Here is a 16,224-nt window from a genome sequence, read left to right on the forward strand (position 1 = left end):
ACTGGGCCTGCTCTGAGCAGACTGCTGGCAGCTGAGCTGGTGCTCTCCCCAAGGGAAGGTGCAGGTTACTACGGGGTGCCCGAGGCAAGGAGCTCCAGGCCAGAGAGATATGCAGATGCTGCTGCTTCTCCCAAAGGCTGCTAAGTGCCTCAGGCTGCCTGGCACGCTTCAGTACTGGAGAGGTGCAAGTGCAGGTGCGTGTCTGTGCCTGCGCAGCAGTGTGTGCAAATGTGTCATACGCAAACCAGACCAGCCAACTGTGTAGGGCACACGATCTCAAGTGGAGGCCTCTGTGCCCTCAGGGCACAGCAAGTCTTGGACTTTTCAGGGCTGGTGGCAGCTGACAGAACAAGAAGCAATAGTCTCAAGTTGCAGCAAAGGGGGTTAGATTGGATATTAAGAAAAAAAATCTCACTAGGAGGGTACTAAAGCACTGGAACAGGTTTCCCATAGAGGTTCTGGCATCTCAATCCTTGGGGAAGTTTAAGACCTGGCTAGACAAAGACAAAGCTTTGGCTGGGATGCTGTAGTTGGGGCTGGTCCTGCTTTGAGCAGGGGGCTGGACTGGATGTGACCTCCTGAGCTCCCTTCAACCCTCATTGTCTGTGATTCTAAAGAACAGGGCCACATTCATACCCAGGGGTCTGGATCACCGCTGTAGTGGCGGGGTTACTTCCCAGGCACACGGACTCCTGCAGATCTGGCCCCAGGCACGCACACAGCCCATGGCCCATGCCCTGTGGAGCTGTATTTTACCCTCCTGTCCTATGTGCCAAGCTGAGCCCCCAGCACATCTCACTGCTCCATGAAGGGTCCAAGTACTGCCAGCCCGGGGGCATCCTGAGCCCAGGGCCAGGCTCGGAGTAGGCCAAGAGATCCTGAACGATGTTGAGCTGATGCTCCCAGAGTTCCCCCAGGGCAAATCCCTTCTTGTTCCAAAGCCAGTAAGGTTCAGCCCAAAGCCTGCCACAGAGACTGCAAGCAATTGGACTCAGCGATCCAGTACGCCAACCGCACTCCTGGGGTCCTCTGCCCTGGGCATTTTCCTGTTGGCTCCGAGGGATTTAGGATCTAGCCCCAGAAAGCTCATGCAGTATGAGCCAGTGCCACTTCCCCCAAGTGGAGGCTGGGACAGCTGGACTAGAGGGGAATGTCCTGGAGACAAATCTCTCTCCAGGCAGCCAGGAGCAGGAGTAATGCAAAGGGCCTGCATGGGACCCGCCTTGTGCAAGAGCAGTCATTCCACCTCCCAGGGCCAGGGCCGGGGCGAGGGTCAATTCCTGCCCCTTGCATGGCTCGGTGTGCTTGGTAGAGTCTAGTGTGGAAGCCCTGGGGGTTGGGCTCCCACCCCTCCCTGGCTACAAGCTCCATGGCCTCCCTCGCCAGCAACAAGCGCCCCTCTGACACCACCAACACACGTCCTGGCCTGGCTCATTCTCCAGGTGCACATTCCCATCAGTTGCCCCTTCCGGTGAGTTCAGGTCCCTATTGAGTCTTACCCAACCCTAGGCCTTCGTCCATGACATGTCCCACCCTGAGGAGCTCTTCTTCGTCCATCTGCTCTCACTGACATCCCTGGATAGGAGCCAGCCAGGGCAGTGCCCAGCACAGCACGTGGGCAGCGCACCTCCCAGGGGGCCTTCCTGAGCCCCCAGTGGATTCAGGCTGGGGCCCAGTGCAGACACTTTCTCTCTCAGCCAAAGACAGCGATCCCTTGATCAATTGATTGCACAAAGTTCAATGCAGATGTCAGTGTGGTCCTGACATGAGCTGCCAATGCCAGCTTACTGCCAGAAAGTGCTCTGCCCTTGGGGCTGAGCTGCCTGGCTTCCCCAAAGTTTGACCTGTGTCACTGCTACAGGGACCTTGTGTCCCAGCTCTGAGGGGCTGATAACACTGTTGGATCAGTGTTGGAACTGGAGCGAGCATGGACACCGGCTCTGGTGGCTCACTGAGAGCTTAAGATCCTAAGCAGAAGCCTCTTCCAGTTCAGACTGCAAGGAGGAAGGACTCACTGCCTAGGGACAGCCAAGGATCTCCCCACTGACAGCAAGTGTGCCTCTGAACTTGCTGTTCTGCCTTTGCCTGGCCTTTCCAGCATCCAGAATGTCCCTTCCTATCCTCTGCTCGGTGTCTAAGTTGGTGCCCGATCTACTGACCCAGTGCTGGTGGAGGCAAGTGGAAGAAACTCCTTGAAGAAAGCAAATTCTGATCTTGCAACCAGCAATTCCTCCTGCCGCCCTCCCTACCACTGTACAGGCCAGCCCACAGCTTCATGCATCCACACCGAATTCATTGATTCATTGGGTTGGAAGGGACCCAAGGTCATCTGGGCCAAAACCTTGCTGGACTGCAGCCAATGCAATCCAAATGCCCAGTCTACAAGCTGAGAACCCACCGCAGCCTAGTGCCATGGGCTTGGAAGGGCCCCTGGGGCATCGCACCCACAACTGCTTTTGGAAAGAAGTCAGCCCTGTGCCCCAGCTCCTTTGGTGAACAGTCAGGAACAGGGAATAAGTCTAAGGAAACTGCCCTGCTCCCAGCTGTTTGCACACAGGAGGGGAACAAGGGCCTCACTTCTTCCAACACCTTGAATCAGCTCCTGCCTACGACTGCAGCTGCTGTCAGGAAACTCCAGGAAAGCAACATGGGACCAAAGCTATTGCAGGCTTCTGCTCTAGGTACGCTGGTCTGGACCCCACAGCACATGGGTCAGAGTGCCCGAGCGGACCTGCTGGGCACGACGTGGTGCATTCCTGGTGCTCTGCTCCTGCTTGCTCAACCAAATATTCTGGTCATTTCCCCTCATTTTACTGACCTCATAAAACCCTCCGGATCCATGACATGAAAAGCTTCAGGACAAGCTCCAGCTGAGGTTGTCTCCAACCAGGAACCCAGGGGCAGAGCCCAGCCCTCCTACATGGAGAAGACTTAGAAGTTAGTAGAGTCTACTGTGAAAGCCCAAGGGTTTAGGAGAATGAGGCTGTGGGTCTGAACAGCCCACCATATCCTGAGCTTTGGGTGTTGCCTCTCCTAGGAGAAGGCCCTGGCACAAGTCAGTTTTCTCCAGTGCAATCCTGCTTAGAGGAAGCCCAAAGTCCTGTTTTCCTGCACCCAGAAGCAGCTTCCTGCTTTCGGTACTTCAACCAGCCTCTCCTACCAGGTAAGGGTCCCCAGAGTTATCTCCATGCCCTCTCAGGGCCACATGACTGCGTTGCTCACTGTCTGCTGCTTCACAGTGGCCCTTGGACTGTTTTCTTCCTTTCATGTGTGCAGTGATCATTGGCTTTAATAAACACAGGGCATGTCTACATGAGATGTTTACTAATGACCTGACTAATTAGCTCCACAGTAAAGCCTCAGCATCTATATATGCAACCCTATTAGGCCACAGTAGGCACATCTATCCGTACGCTACACAGGTCATTTCCAATGCTCCTGTGCACAGTAGTGTCAGCGTCATGATTTGGGCCTGCCATAGCTACAGCAATGTAGCGTCTCGTGTAGACGCACCCAGTAAAGTCATTAACACCGCCCTGGGATGGTACTGCACAACACAAATACTATCCTATGGAGGCATTATTTAGTGCACTGCAATGCATGTGTAGATGGTGACAGGCTGCCTGGGGCATGAGGGTGCTTCAGCGTGGGGGCTGCCTGACAGCTAGCCCCACACTAGAGCACCCTTGTGCCCTAGCCAGCCCTGCTGCAGCACATTGAGCCAGGGTGGAGCAGCCCCAGGCTGGCAAGCTGATCCCCCGGGCCCTGTGCCAGCTGGGGCAGCTCTGCACCAGCTCAGCATGCTGAGGTCCTGGTTGCATGTGCAAATGCAGCACTTGGGAGCAGTAAACTCTGGCACAAACTGCACTGGAGTTGACTGTGTTGCATTAATAGCACGTGAAGACGTGCCTACTGACATGTGAATGAGAAGCACTGAATAATGAACTTTATTGTGGAGCAGTAGGCAACCTATGCAAACCCTTGGTTTCTACCTAGCTAACAAGCTGGCTGTTCTCTAACTGAGGGGTCATCTCCCAATTTCCAACTCCTTCAGTCTACTTTTAGGTAGCATCTCTAAAGTATAACATCCCTCAGTGCAACGTGTGATGGATGCAGCTAGTACCAGTTGATACCCCAAGCGCCTGGGCTTGTGCAGTAGCATAACTGAGTGGGGGGGCAATCAGGGCAGCCGCCCCAGGCACCAACTTGTGAGGGAAGGGGCAGAAAATTAACAGCTACCACTGCAGGCGCATAGCCACGCCAGTGGCACTGCAGCAGTCATGCTGTCCCCATGCATCGCTGCTGCCCCACATGCCTAGCTGGCCTGTTCCACCTCTGTGCCAGTGACCAGCTCCACTTCTGTAGATGAAAGATACATTGAGAAGTGCCAGTAATACCTCCCATATAACAGGATGGTGGAAATCCCTTTTTAGTGTAGCCTAAACCTCAGTGTCTGCTCCAGGGACTCAGCTGCAGAGCTCACAAGATGCCCAATGGTTTATGCTCTGGAAGACACAGGGGTCTGGCACTGAAAATCACCGGAGGACATGTGTCCAAATGCTGGAGCTGAAATGGCCCATACTTAATAGGTGGTTCCACTGTATTGTCATAAGGTAGCACTTAATGAACAGAATATCCACAGGAAGAAGATGGTCTGGCTTTCACCTGCCTCCATGGCAGAGCCAAGAGCCCAAGTATTTTACTACAATCACTGAAAATATTTGGCTCGTGCTGTTTGGTAAATAAAGCATACTCTTTGGTTTGCTCCTTGCCACATCTCTGGCCCCTGCCTTCTTTGCCAATACAAAGCAGAAGCATTTATCGAGCCCTTCTGCATCTGCTGTGTCATTACTGCTTTTACAGTTTCTTTCTAGTAATACACCCAAGCAACTTGTCCCTGCTCAATTGAAAATTCTTTCTAAGTCTTCAGTCCTGTTGGCCATATGTTTTTTGCTGATACCCAGCACTTCATGGTTATCTGCCTCTGCTTAGTTCCAGGTTTTATATATTGTTTTCTAAATTGTTTTTCCTGCTTCTTTAAGATGGATGATTTTTTAAGTCTAGGTAGCTTAATCAGAGGACTTAAGATGGTTGCAGCTGTAGAGTCTGACGACCATGGATAATGAAATCTGTAACAGAATGTAAGACTTCCAGATACAAATCCCACTGAGAATTGTCTGGCCATGTGAATGCTGAACTGGGGTTTATGCTAGTCACAAACTTAGCAATGACAAAACCAAAAGCCACATGTCCCTACTATGCAATAAGTGTGTGCATCCTCACTTCACTGCTCCACCTGTCTTACCACGTGATGCACTGCAGCTCCCTTCAGAAGAACGTGGGACCCTTTGCTAGCACTGGATGGCTACAGCAAAGGCCAGGCTCAGACTTAGGGGTTTCACACAACAGTTCTACGTTGGCCCAGACATGTGGGAAAGATGTTCCCCTGGGTGCTCCGGAGTGAGCAGACTTCCACTCCTGCAAGCAGTAGTGAACTGCAGCCAGGTTTATTAATGGGGACAAACAAGCAACCTTAGGGAGACCTTAGCAGTTAGTTAATAGCTGGTCCCAACTAATTGCCAGCAGTCTATCCCAGTCACCACTGACAGTCTTTCCCAGTTCCACACTGGGAGACCCTGGTGGCTGATAAGTGTGGCTGGTAGCCCCACCCTGTCCCCTGTCCCTTGGGATGGTGCCGTTCCCCCGAGCTGGGGCCAGTCCTGCAGCAAGGGGCTCTCTGGCCTGCTGCAGAGCAAACCCAGAGGTGCTCCACTACCTCACCCAGCCACCAAGGGTGGCCACTGCCCTCTGGGGACTCGACTGCCCACATCAGACAGAGCCCACATCAGAGGCCACAGTACTCACCACTACCAAGCCGTGCACTCCTGGCCACTCTTGCTCCTTACCACTAGGGGTGTTTTCCCAGCTGGAGCATTGCAGCCACTGCATCACGGCCACTGCTTCCCCCAGGTTGCAAGCATCAACCCATCAGCTCTTCTCAACCTTGTGCTGCTCAGGGGCAAGCTCAGGAATAGCAGAGCTTCTAGGAGCCAGCTGACAACAGACCCCAACCCAAACCTGCTTCTGGCAGCACTTATCATAGAATCACACAAAATGAGGGTGGGAAGGGACCTCTGGAGGTCACATCTAGTCCAACCCCCTGCTCAAAGCAGGACCAGCCCCAACTACATCAATCCCAGCTAGGGCTTTGTCTAGCCAGATCTTAAAAACCTTCAAGGATGGAGATTGCACCATCTCTATGGGTAACCTGGTCCAGTGTTTTACTACCCTCCCAGTGAGAAAGTTCTTCCTAATATCTACCCTAAAGTCCCCTTGCTGCAACTTGAGCCCATTGCTCCTTGTTCTGTCATCTGCCCCCACTGAGACCACCCCAGCTCCATCCTCTTTGTAACCCCCCTCAGGTAGTTGAAGACTGCTATTGAATCCCCCCTCAGTCTTCTCTTCTCCAGACTAAATAAGCCCATTTTTTCAGCCTCTCCTCGGAAGCCATGTCCTCCAGCCCCTGAATCATTTTTGTTGCTTTTCACTGGACTCTCTCCAATGTGTCCACATCCTTTCTGTAGCGGGGGCCCAAAGCTGAACACAAGACTCCAGATGTGGCCTCACCAGTGCTGAACAGAGGGGAAGAATCACTTCTCTGGACCTACTGGCAACACACCTACCAATGCAGCCCAGGATGCTGTTAGCCTTCTTGGCAACAAGGGCACACTGCTGGATCATGTTCAGTTTATTGTCCACTGTCACCCCCAGGACCTTTCCTGCAGAACTGCTGCCCAGCCCATCAGCCCCCAGCCTGCACCGGTGCGTGGGATTGTTCTGTCCTAAGTGGAGGACGTTGCACTTGTCCTTGTTGAACCTCAAACATGAGATTCCTTTTGGCTCAATCCTGCAAGTCACTCTGAATCTTAGTCTTACCCTGCAGTGTATCTACTATTCCCTCCAGCTTGGTGTCATCTGCAAACTTGCTAAGGGTGCACTCTGTGCCATCTTCCAGGTCATTGATGAAGACATTGAACAAAACTGGTCCGAGGACCAACCCTTGGGGCACACCGCTTGATACCAGTTGCCAACTGGACATTGAGGCATTGACAGCTAGCCTCTGAACCTGATGCTTCAGCCAGTTTTCTATCCACCTTATAGTCCACTCATCCAGCCTGTACATCCTTAGCTTGCCTGCAAGAATGTTGTGGGAGATTGTATCAAAAGTCTTACTAAAATCAAGGTGCACCACAACCACCGGTATCCCCACATCCAGAGCCAGTCACTTCGTGTAGGAAGCAATCAGGTTGGTCAGGCATGACTTGCCCCTGGTAAATCCATGCTGACTGTTCCTAATCACCTTTTTCTTCTCCAAGTGCTTAGAAATGGATTCCTTGGGGATGTGCTCCATGATTTCTCCAGGGACTGAGCTGAGGCTGACTGGTCTGTAGTTTCCTGGAGCCTCCTTTTTCCCCTTCTTAAATATGGACACTATGTTTGCTCTTTTCCAATCATCTGGTACCTCTCCTGTTTGCCAGGAGTTTTCAAAGATGATGGCCAATGGCTCTGCAATCTTATCAGCCAGTTCCCTCAGCACCCTTGGGTGCAGCCCATCCAGCCCCATGGACATGTATATGTCCAGCTTTCCTAATAGTCCCTATCCTGTTCTTTCACCACTGAGGGTTGCTCCCCTCCTCCCCAAACCATGCTGCCCATTGCAGTAGTCTGGGAGCTGCCCTTGCCTGTGAAGATGGAGGCAAAAAAGGCATTGAAGAGTTCTGCCTTTTTGCATCCTTTGTCATGAAGTAGCCTCCCCCATTCAGTAAGGGACCCACACTTTCCCTGATCCTCCTCTTGCTAACAATGTACTCGCTACTGGTGCGCTTATCACATCTACCCTCATAAATTTTACAGTTTTGGAGGGGAGGGTCTGGGGAACACAAAGACTGGGTTACCTGGCACTTTACCTGTAAACATTTTTATCTCAATACAGCTAAAGCAGGCATAGGGAGCTCCCATCCCTCTGTCCTGATAACTGATACCTGATACAGGGTGCTGGGCATGCAGATAACGGACACTCGAAGTGTGTCACATGCAACGCAGATCACACCAGCAAAGTTTCAGCCAGCTCCCAGCAACATGCCGTGAGCCCTAGGGAAATCAGCACATGTTCCACAGGGTTCAGCTACAAATCATCTTTATTCCCAATTCCAGTGGGGAGGGCTGAACCTTTGTTGGTAGAGACACTCGCCCTGTGCTTCAGGGATGAACATCCGGTATCCTCATTTCTTTCTTTGCTTTATAACCTGTGAAGAGAAGAGAAAGCCCATTATCCCCGTAGAGGCAGCTGGCGCCACACAGGTTAAGACGAAGAGCTCTCAGTCTACCTGCCTGCCTGTTCTCATACAGCTCCCATTGCTGGAGGATCTGAATCTCTCTCAACTAGTTAAAGCTACAAGCAATAAGAATAGCCTCTTTTTCCTTTCCAGCCTGTAAGAGAAACCACGTAATGCGTGTAGTTAGTGTGTGTGAGCAAGTGCATGCATGTGTTTTTGAGCGAGGGTCTGAGGTCCTGGGCAGAGAGACCTAGGGTGACTCTGCTCAGATAAGGGAGCCTTAGGGGACATGTTCAGAGCAAGGTGCAATGGGACATGGATGAGCTGCTGTATTTGGTACCAGATGGAGCCCTTGTGGGGCTTTTCTCTTCACACCCCTGCAGGCCACTGCTCCACATGTCCTTACCAAGAGGAGGATGAATCTGAGACTGCCTGCTCTCTCAGAGAAAATGGGCATCAATCACACAAGGCCCCTAGTGCAGAATCCAGCTGTTCTGCTGGTTTTTTTCCAGCTGTTCTGGGGCTGGAAATGTTCAGAGTTTAGTCAATTAAAAACAAAAAACCTAGAAAAATGTTTTTAATTATTTTTGAGAAAAACTTGAACTTCTCTGCAGAAAACCTAAGTCTACTCTGCCAGGTTTAGTATGAGCAGCTTATATAAGCAGGATCAACTCAGTGTCCCCAGCTGCTCCAATATGAGGCTTTTATGACATCAGAGGAACCTTAACAGATCACCAGTCTGTTAATTTGCCCAGTGCAAACTAGGAGCTAATTTGCCCAGTGCAAGTCAATGGCATGAAGAGACTGGCACATGTGGGTCAAGATTTCCCCTTGGTAGATCACTCTGTCCCAGCTGGCTGTGTTAAAAGCTTTGTGGCTGTGAGCCTGCTAAACAGAAGCCAGACTAACAAGCTCCCTTTTCTGCTTTTCACCTTCCTAGTTACTCATGTAGATACAAATGTGCAATCGCTGCCGGCGTTGTGCTCCTCGGGGGCCCTCACAGCACCCTGGTGAATCTGGCCTTGCACATTAAAAGTTGTAAAAAAATGATTCCAGGCAGATACTCCATAGCTCCAAAGGCACAAAGGCAGTTAGCCATTGCCTCCAGATGTTAAGTGCCTCGTTCATCTCAGCTGATCGAGGCAAACCACTTATTACCTCTCTTAGCCCCTCTTCTTATCCCTTTCCCTTCTACATACAGAATCATAAAAATGAGGGTTGAAGGGACCTCAGGAGGTCACATCTAGTCCACCCCCCTGCTCAAAGCAGGACCAGCCCCAACTATATCATCCCAGCCAAGGTTTCATCAACCAGAGTCTTAAACACCTCCAAGGATGGAGGGTCCATCACCTTTCTGGGTAACCTGGTCCAGTGCTTCAGTACTCTTCTCATGAGAAAGTTTCTCCTAATATCCAACACAAACCTCCCTTGCTGCTACTTGACACTATTGCTCCTTGTTCTGTCATCTGCCCCCACTGAGAACAGTCCAGCTCCATCTTCTTTCAACCCCTCTTCAGGGAGCTGAAGGCTGCTATTAAATCCCTCTTCAGTCTTCTCCTCTCTGGACTAAATAAGCCCAGTTCCCTCAGCCTCTCCTCCCAAGTCATGTGCCCTGGGCCCCAAGCCATTTTTGTTCCCCTCTGCTAGACTCTCTCCAATTTTTCCACATCTTTTCTATACTGGGGGCCCAAAATTGGACACAGGACTCCAGATGTGGCCTTATCAGTGCTGAAGAGAGGGGCAGAATCACTGCCCTCGATCTGCTGGCAAGGCTCCTACTAATGCAGCTTAGGATGCTGTTAGCCTTCTTGGCAACAAGGGCACACTGCTGGCTCATGTTCAGCTTATTGTTCACTATCACCCCCAGGTCTTTTTCTGCAGTGCTGCTGCTTAACCAGTCAGTCCACAGCCTGTAGCAGTGCATGAGTTTCTTCCATCCTAAGTGTAGGACTTTGCACTTGTCCTTATTGAGTACAAACCTGTCTTTCTGCCAGTTCATTCATAGCTTTTGATAAATTATAAAAGCTCATGCCTCTGACTGAATCTCTAAGGTGCTCCTCTGCCCTATCCTCTTCCTAATGTCAAAGGCAGCATTCTTTTTGGAGGTTCTGTCTAGTGTTTGTGCATACATTTTTAACAAGAATTAAAAAAAGAAAGTCCTAGCAAAAATATCCCTAGGCTAAATTCTATGTGCACATCTCATCAATAACCTTGACCCTAAGGATAAAAGGTTGTGCAAGAATATTTAAATTCTCCCCAAAAACAAGCAACACTCATTGGGACAGGCTACCTGCTCCCTAGCCTGGAAACTTCCAAGAACTTCCCAGACCCTTGGCTGGGACGGTTTTAGTCATGGATGATCCTGCCTTGAGCAGGGGACTAGATGACCTTGTGAGGTCCCTTCCAGCCCTGCTTTCCTAGGATGCCCGTGATTTCCCTGGACACGTTCTAACAAGCAGGGCTGCATGTGCTAAGCTTGCTGAGTGAAAGCTTGGGATAAAGGAAAGAACATGCAGAAGACACCAGGCAGCGTTTCAAGTACTGACTACAGAGAGTAGGCAGGTGCTCATGGTCGGGAGGTGCAGGAATTTGGTGCTGTTTCTCAGCAAGCAGGAAATGGCAACCCTGCCTGGAGCATGGATGGACACAGCGCGGGCTGTTCTCAGGGGCTCTGCTGCGCTCCCCGCACCACCGTGGCCTCTGCCTTTGTGGGTTAGAAGTCCAGGGTCTCCGCCAAAGGAGTTGGAAGCATCTGAAGCTGCAGGCGGGGGTGAAGGATGCTTGCCAGCAGAAGGGCCCCATACAGTTCTTGAATGACTCACGGGTTTAGAATTGAGCTGACTGATTTCACTAAAGACACAAAAACATTTCTTTAAAAAAAAAGAAGAAGAAGTCCAGGGTCTCCCAGAACCAGTGCCCGTCGCTCTGCAGGGTGCGCACACCAGCTAGGCTCCTGCCTGGGCACTTCCATATGCACTGGGCTCATTGGGAAGCCAATAGGAGAAAGGGCTGTGCAGCTAGGGAGGGGTTTAGTTCCTTACAGCTGTCCCTTGGAGTGAACCAAACCTGAATCACCCACCTGGATTCGACTGTGCATTTCCGATTTGAGCTGTAATTTGGAGTTAAACATGTTTGTTTTGAAACAGGTGAGCTGGAGTCTGTCGCCCTCTGCTGCTTTCACATTACCCACTTCACCAAACGCCATGACTTCTAGTTCTCCTGTGTCGTCCGTCACTGTAAAACGGGTGTAACTTTTTTCCGGCCATTTCTGCAAAGCAAAGGCAGCACCTTGTAGGGAAAGCCTCACATTTCCCAGCTTCCTATGATCCAGTATAAAAGCACCAAGCTCCTGACATGGGCTGCCTGTGCTCCTGGCCACACAGGCTTCTGCCCCTGCGTAGCTCTTCCTGCCTGAGGTTGTCTGCACTCAGAGCGGAGAACAGGTGGGGACAGGCAACCAATGCAACCCAGCCAAACTCGCTGGGGCTATGAATGATGGAGAGGATGCTGGGGTAGGCATCTTGCACCCCAGCAACAATGAAACCCCCTCCTTTTTAGCCAGGAACCTGCAAAACATCACTCAGTCGACTGTTCTCAGCAAAACAATGCTACTGCCATCACGGTGCTATTTTAAAAAAATTAGACTGAAAAGGCTCTCAGCTGAAGGGACCGTTCCCACCATTTGCACTGAACCCCAGGCAGGGCTCCAGGATGGGCTAGAAAGGGGTTGGTGAACCGTGATTGGGATGGCTGGAGGGTTTGCTCTCAAGGATGCTAGACAGCAAAGCAAGAGAGAGGTGAGCTGGACTTTTCAAGTGCTGGGGGATCATTTGAGGAGTCTACTGTTGTTTCTTAGCTGTGGGTTGTTTCCCATTTATTGTACACCACTCTGAGCCTTTCTGGATAAGGCAGGATCTAAATCTAAAACCAAATCTAAATAATAATAATAATAATAATAATAATAATAGAAGTGTATTTGAATAGAGACATTCAGTGCCTGGTAAATTGTCCAGACCCTGCTAAATCATTTCAGAGGTTAACTGTCTTCACTGTTAAAAGCATGCCTCATATTTCTAGTAAGAATTTTCACTGAAAAAAATGGAAAACTTTGGTTCCCTAAGAACTGAAGTTCTTTGAGAAAAAGTCTGAAATGTTGGCAGTATTTTTCCCTCCAGGTGATAAGCTTATGGTAAAAAATAGCAGTCCTCTCTCAATTATAATTCAATAGGCCCCGATTTTGTCCTTGAAAAAATAAAATAAAGTAACAAAGATGCTAAATGTACAGGCTCGAATTTATGGAGAAAAAATGGTGCATGCCTCTGTGACTTTACCTTCTTAACTGTAAAAGTTCCATCCACATAGGACTTTTCTGGCATCTCCTGTATGTCTTCAATCCTGGTTCTTCTCACGGCATCTTTATGCATTTTCTTTGGAATGACAAGTTCCACTTCTTTTATCTCACAGATCGAGTGTTTCACTACTTGCAAATACCCCTCTTTTTTATAATAATTTGATATTTCAATTGTTTTATTTTTTTTAAAAAGCGGGTGTTTTTCCACATCAAAAATTCTAATCCTTGTTTTTGCAGATGCATTTAGCACAACAGCATGAAACACCTGGTTCCTTTTACCATCAGAATTGCTGTACTTGAATGGTTTTGTCACTTTTATTACTTTGGCCACAAAGGGCTCTTTGATCATCGTTTCATTTTTTGTACGTTGATTCTTGCAGGATCCAGTGTTTTGTCCCTGGTCAAGACAAAGAATAACAATCCAGGATGAGGAAATAAAGCCCCCACCAAGAAAAAATACAGAGTTTAACATCATCAAGTTGGAGAGGTATCCATTTTTTTACACTGAAGTGGGAGAGCCGGGGAAAGTTTCTGCAGCACCTGTAAGAGTCTTTCCTTTGGGGAAACTCACAGTGCATCTCCTGTGGACAGAGAGGGAGACGGTCTCCCAGAGCCTCTATCCCACACCTCTCCCCAACAGGAAAGGTGACAGGAATAGGGACAGATGCCTCATCAGCATTATGTCATTGCTCAAAAAGAGAAGTGACACATTTAGCCCCTCGTGGCGGCATGCTGCTCCTGGGGTGCTCCTGCATTGCAATCAGAGCTGTGACTGCAGCACGTGTGGGTATTTCCAAGCTAACTGCAATCTAGCTGGCAGGGTGCCTGCAGCAGTGACCAGACCACTTAATCACTTGGAGACATTGATACACACTGGGCATGTCTACACGTGTGCATTAATGTGCATTAGCCTATTCTAATGTGCTTTAAAGCATCACAAAAAAAACCCACGGACTTTCGCTAAGGTGCATTAAAATAGGCTAATGCACCTTTTTGTAGTACCTCACAATAGGCACTTTTACATGTGCTGCAGGGGTAGGGGGATGGCAGGGACTCTTGAAATAAAATTTGTTCGACAAGCACCCCCTCTGCCATTTTGAAGCGTGGGGACACCGATACATGAGATGCAGGAGGCTGCTGGAGCGCAGTAGTTAGCACACTGCAGCAGACTCGATTAATTGGAGGAAGGGTCTGCTGTGACGTGCTGTAATTACAGCACATCAGAGCACCCAATAGAGGTACTAAATTTAATGCACATTAGCAAAAGCGCATTCATTAATGTGTAGACGCACCCACTTAGGGCTAAATCCTGTTTTGCTTTATATGTCTAGCCAGCACGGACACAGCTGCACAACTGCCGTTGTGGCACCGGCACACCGTCTGGGATCTGCTTTCTCTTGAGGTGGGAAAGAATCACTCTGAATGTGGAGCAGCCAGCAACAGCGTGGAGGAAAAGAAACCTCCTTCCCTCAAGCCCAATAGCGTAGTAGTTGGGTCCAGGTGCCAAGGACCTATAGGACCCCTCACCCAAAGGGGCTTGAACCTACATTACTTGCTCCCCAGCACAATACCACAGCCACTGGGCTGCAGGCTGGGCATCACCTTGCTCCCTCTCCAGCCTCCTCTTGAAGCTGGCCCACTGCACCTGGCATTCAATCTTTGGGTAAAATAGGCAAACAGCACTGGGAAGGTCTCTGCTCTGTTAGGAGCAAAGGTCCAGGCTGGAACTGGGGCCATGTCCCTCCAAGATAGCGGCTACCTTTCAGAGCCAAACTCCTCCTAGCCAGCTCTGAGGGGAGAGCTGGGAGGGGTCTGGGCCACACCTGGAGGTTGCAGCAGGAGATACAGCTTCAAAAACCCTCCAGGCGAGAGAGGTCTCGAGCCATGGTCTCTTGCTGTCTGCACCAGTGCCCTATTCCCTAGGTTGGGCTAACCGGTGGGAGGACATCTCTCCCCGCCACTGATCATGTAGTTTGCTCAACTAAAATTTCAGGAGTCATTTGGCCTTGTGCACATCCTAGGACGAGCCTGTTTTCCCTCCCAGCTGGCCAGGCAGAGCACAGCCCCGCCAAACAAGCTGGCATGGGCAACAGTGAGACACAAGCTGTGCCAGCAGTTATGCGGTATAAGGGGGTGGACAGCCCTAATAAGCTATGTCTGCTGTGGGGCATTTGGGTAACGAGGGAACACCCCCAGCACACAGAGGCAAGCTGTGGGGAGAAGCAAGGTTGCTGTGCAGGGGGAGAAGCTAGAACAGCAAGTGGCTCTTCTGATCTTGGGAGAGGATTGAGGCATTTGTTTTGTTCTGGTTGTTTGTTAGACTGAAGTTTTTATGGATCTAGCAATAGAGCTTGCTCTTGCACATGGCAGCGGGGTCAGTGACTGGCTTACGTGCAGCTTAGGGACAGCGACATGGGTTGCAGCCCTTTGTAAGTTTGCAGAGGATTCGGAGCTGGGCAGGGAGCAGGCACTTTGGAGGATACGGCTGGGATTCAAAATTACCTTGACAAATTGGAGGAAGGGTCTGCAAGTCATTGGATGAAATTCAATAAGGACAAGAATAAAGTCCTGCCCTTAAGACGGACCAATCAAGTGCATACCTACAGACTGGGAATGGGTGGCTTGGCTGCTAGGGGCCAGTAAGCCGAGCACGAGGTCAGCAGTGTGACAGCAGTAGACAAAAAGCTACTAGCATACTGGGATGTCATAGCAGGAGTGCATGGGCCAGTCAAAGCCCGTCATTTTACTTGGTTTAACACAGGAGAGGAGAGACATAGACAAACTGGACATAGTTCAGAACAAAAATGATTAGAGAGGCAGGAAGCATGACACCCAAGGAAAGCAGGGGAAACTGTGATGATTTAGTCTGGGGAAGAGAAATTGGAGGTGAAATTTGATAACAGATTTCAAATGCCAATGGGGTTATTATAAGGAGAAAAACGATCATTTGGTCTGTGCTCACAGAAGACATGACAAGGAGCAAGGAACTGAAATTGCACCCAGGGAGATTGAGGCTGGATCTGAGGAAGAATATTCTCACTCGAGAGGTGGGTCAGCACTGCGACAAATCCTGGGGGGTGACAAATCTGGCACTGGAGGTTTGTATGTTCAGGTCAGACAAATACTTGGCCGGGCTGATTTAGATTCAGATAGATTCATAGATTTATTAGATGATCCTGCCCTGAGCAGGGACTTGGACTAGATGTTGCCTGAGAGCCCAGCCTGCCTGATTTTACTAGGATTCCTTGAAATCTTTGAGCCCGAAAATTCCCCGGCACAGATGCCAGCACAGAGAGCTGGCTCTTTACCAGCGCACTGACTGCTGTGTCTTACCCACACTGGAACACAGTTACCGTGTTCTTTGCTGGATGGCTCTTCAGTTTCTTCTCCAGAGGCTTTTTTCCTTTTGCCTTTGATAATCCCTTAGCTACTCTTAGAAGAAGGAGAATACGGTTCAGTGAGCTACCCAGACAGCATTCCCAGCCCAGAACCCAGCAAACATATCTAACAAAGCAGCCCAGGCATGCACTTTCCCTA

At 50.1% G+C, this 16,224-nt stretch overlaps 1 protein-coding gene across 1 annotated transcript in view; it reads right to left on the reverse strand.

Moving 5' to 3' along the window:
- Positions 1-8,180: 8,180 nt before the first annotated feature.
- LOC102385854 (gamma-interferon-inducible protein 16-like) overlaps positions 8,181-16,224 on the reverse strand; it is a 12,747-nt gene continuing 4,703 nt past the window's right edge. Inside the window, exons 3-6 of the mRNA XM_006029629.3 lie at positions 16,041-16,114; positions 12,668-13,084; positions 11,416-11,604; positions 8,181-8,306 (exon numbers count right to left, since the gene is read on the reverse strand). Of these exons, the coding sequence (XP_006029691.1) occupies positions 8,283-8,306; positions 11,416-11,604; positions 12,668-13,084; positions 16,041-16,114 (704 nt within the window). The 3' untranslated portion in view covers positions 8,181-8,282. The remainder of the gene's footprint in view (positions 8,307-11,415; positions 11,605-12,667; positions 13,085-16,040; positions 16,115-16,224) is intronic.

The sequence above is a fragment of the Alligator sinensis genome, unplaced genomic scaffold (genome assembly GCF_000455745.1).
Source record: "Alligator sinensis unplaced genomic scaffold, ASM45574v1 scaffold553_1, whole genome shotgun sequence".
Taxonomy (NCBI): domain Eukaryota; kingdom Metazoa; phylum Chordata; order Crocodylia; family Alligatoridae; genus Alligator; species Alligator sinensis.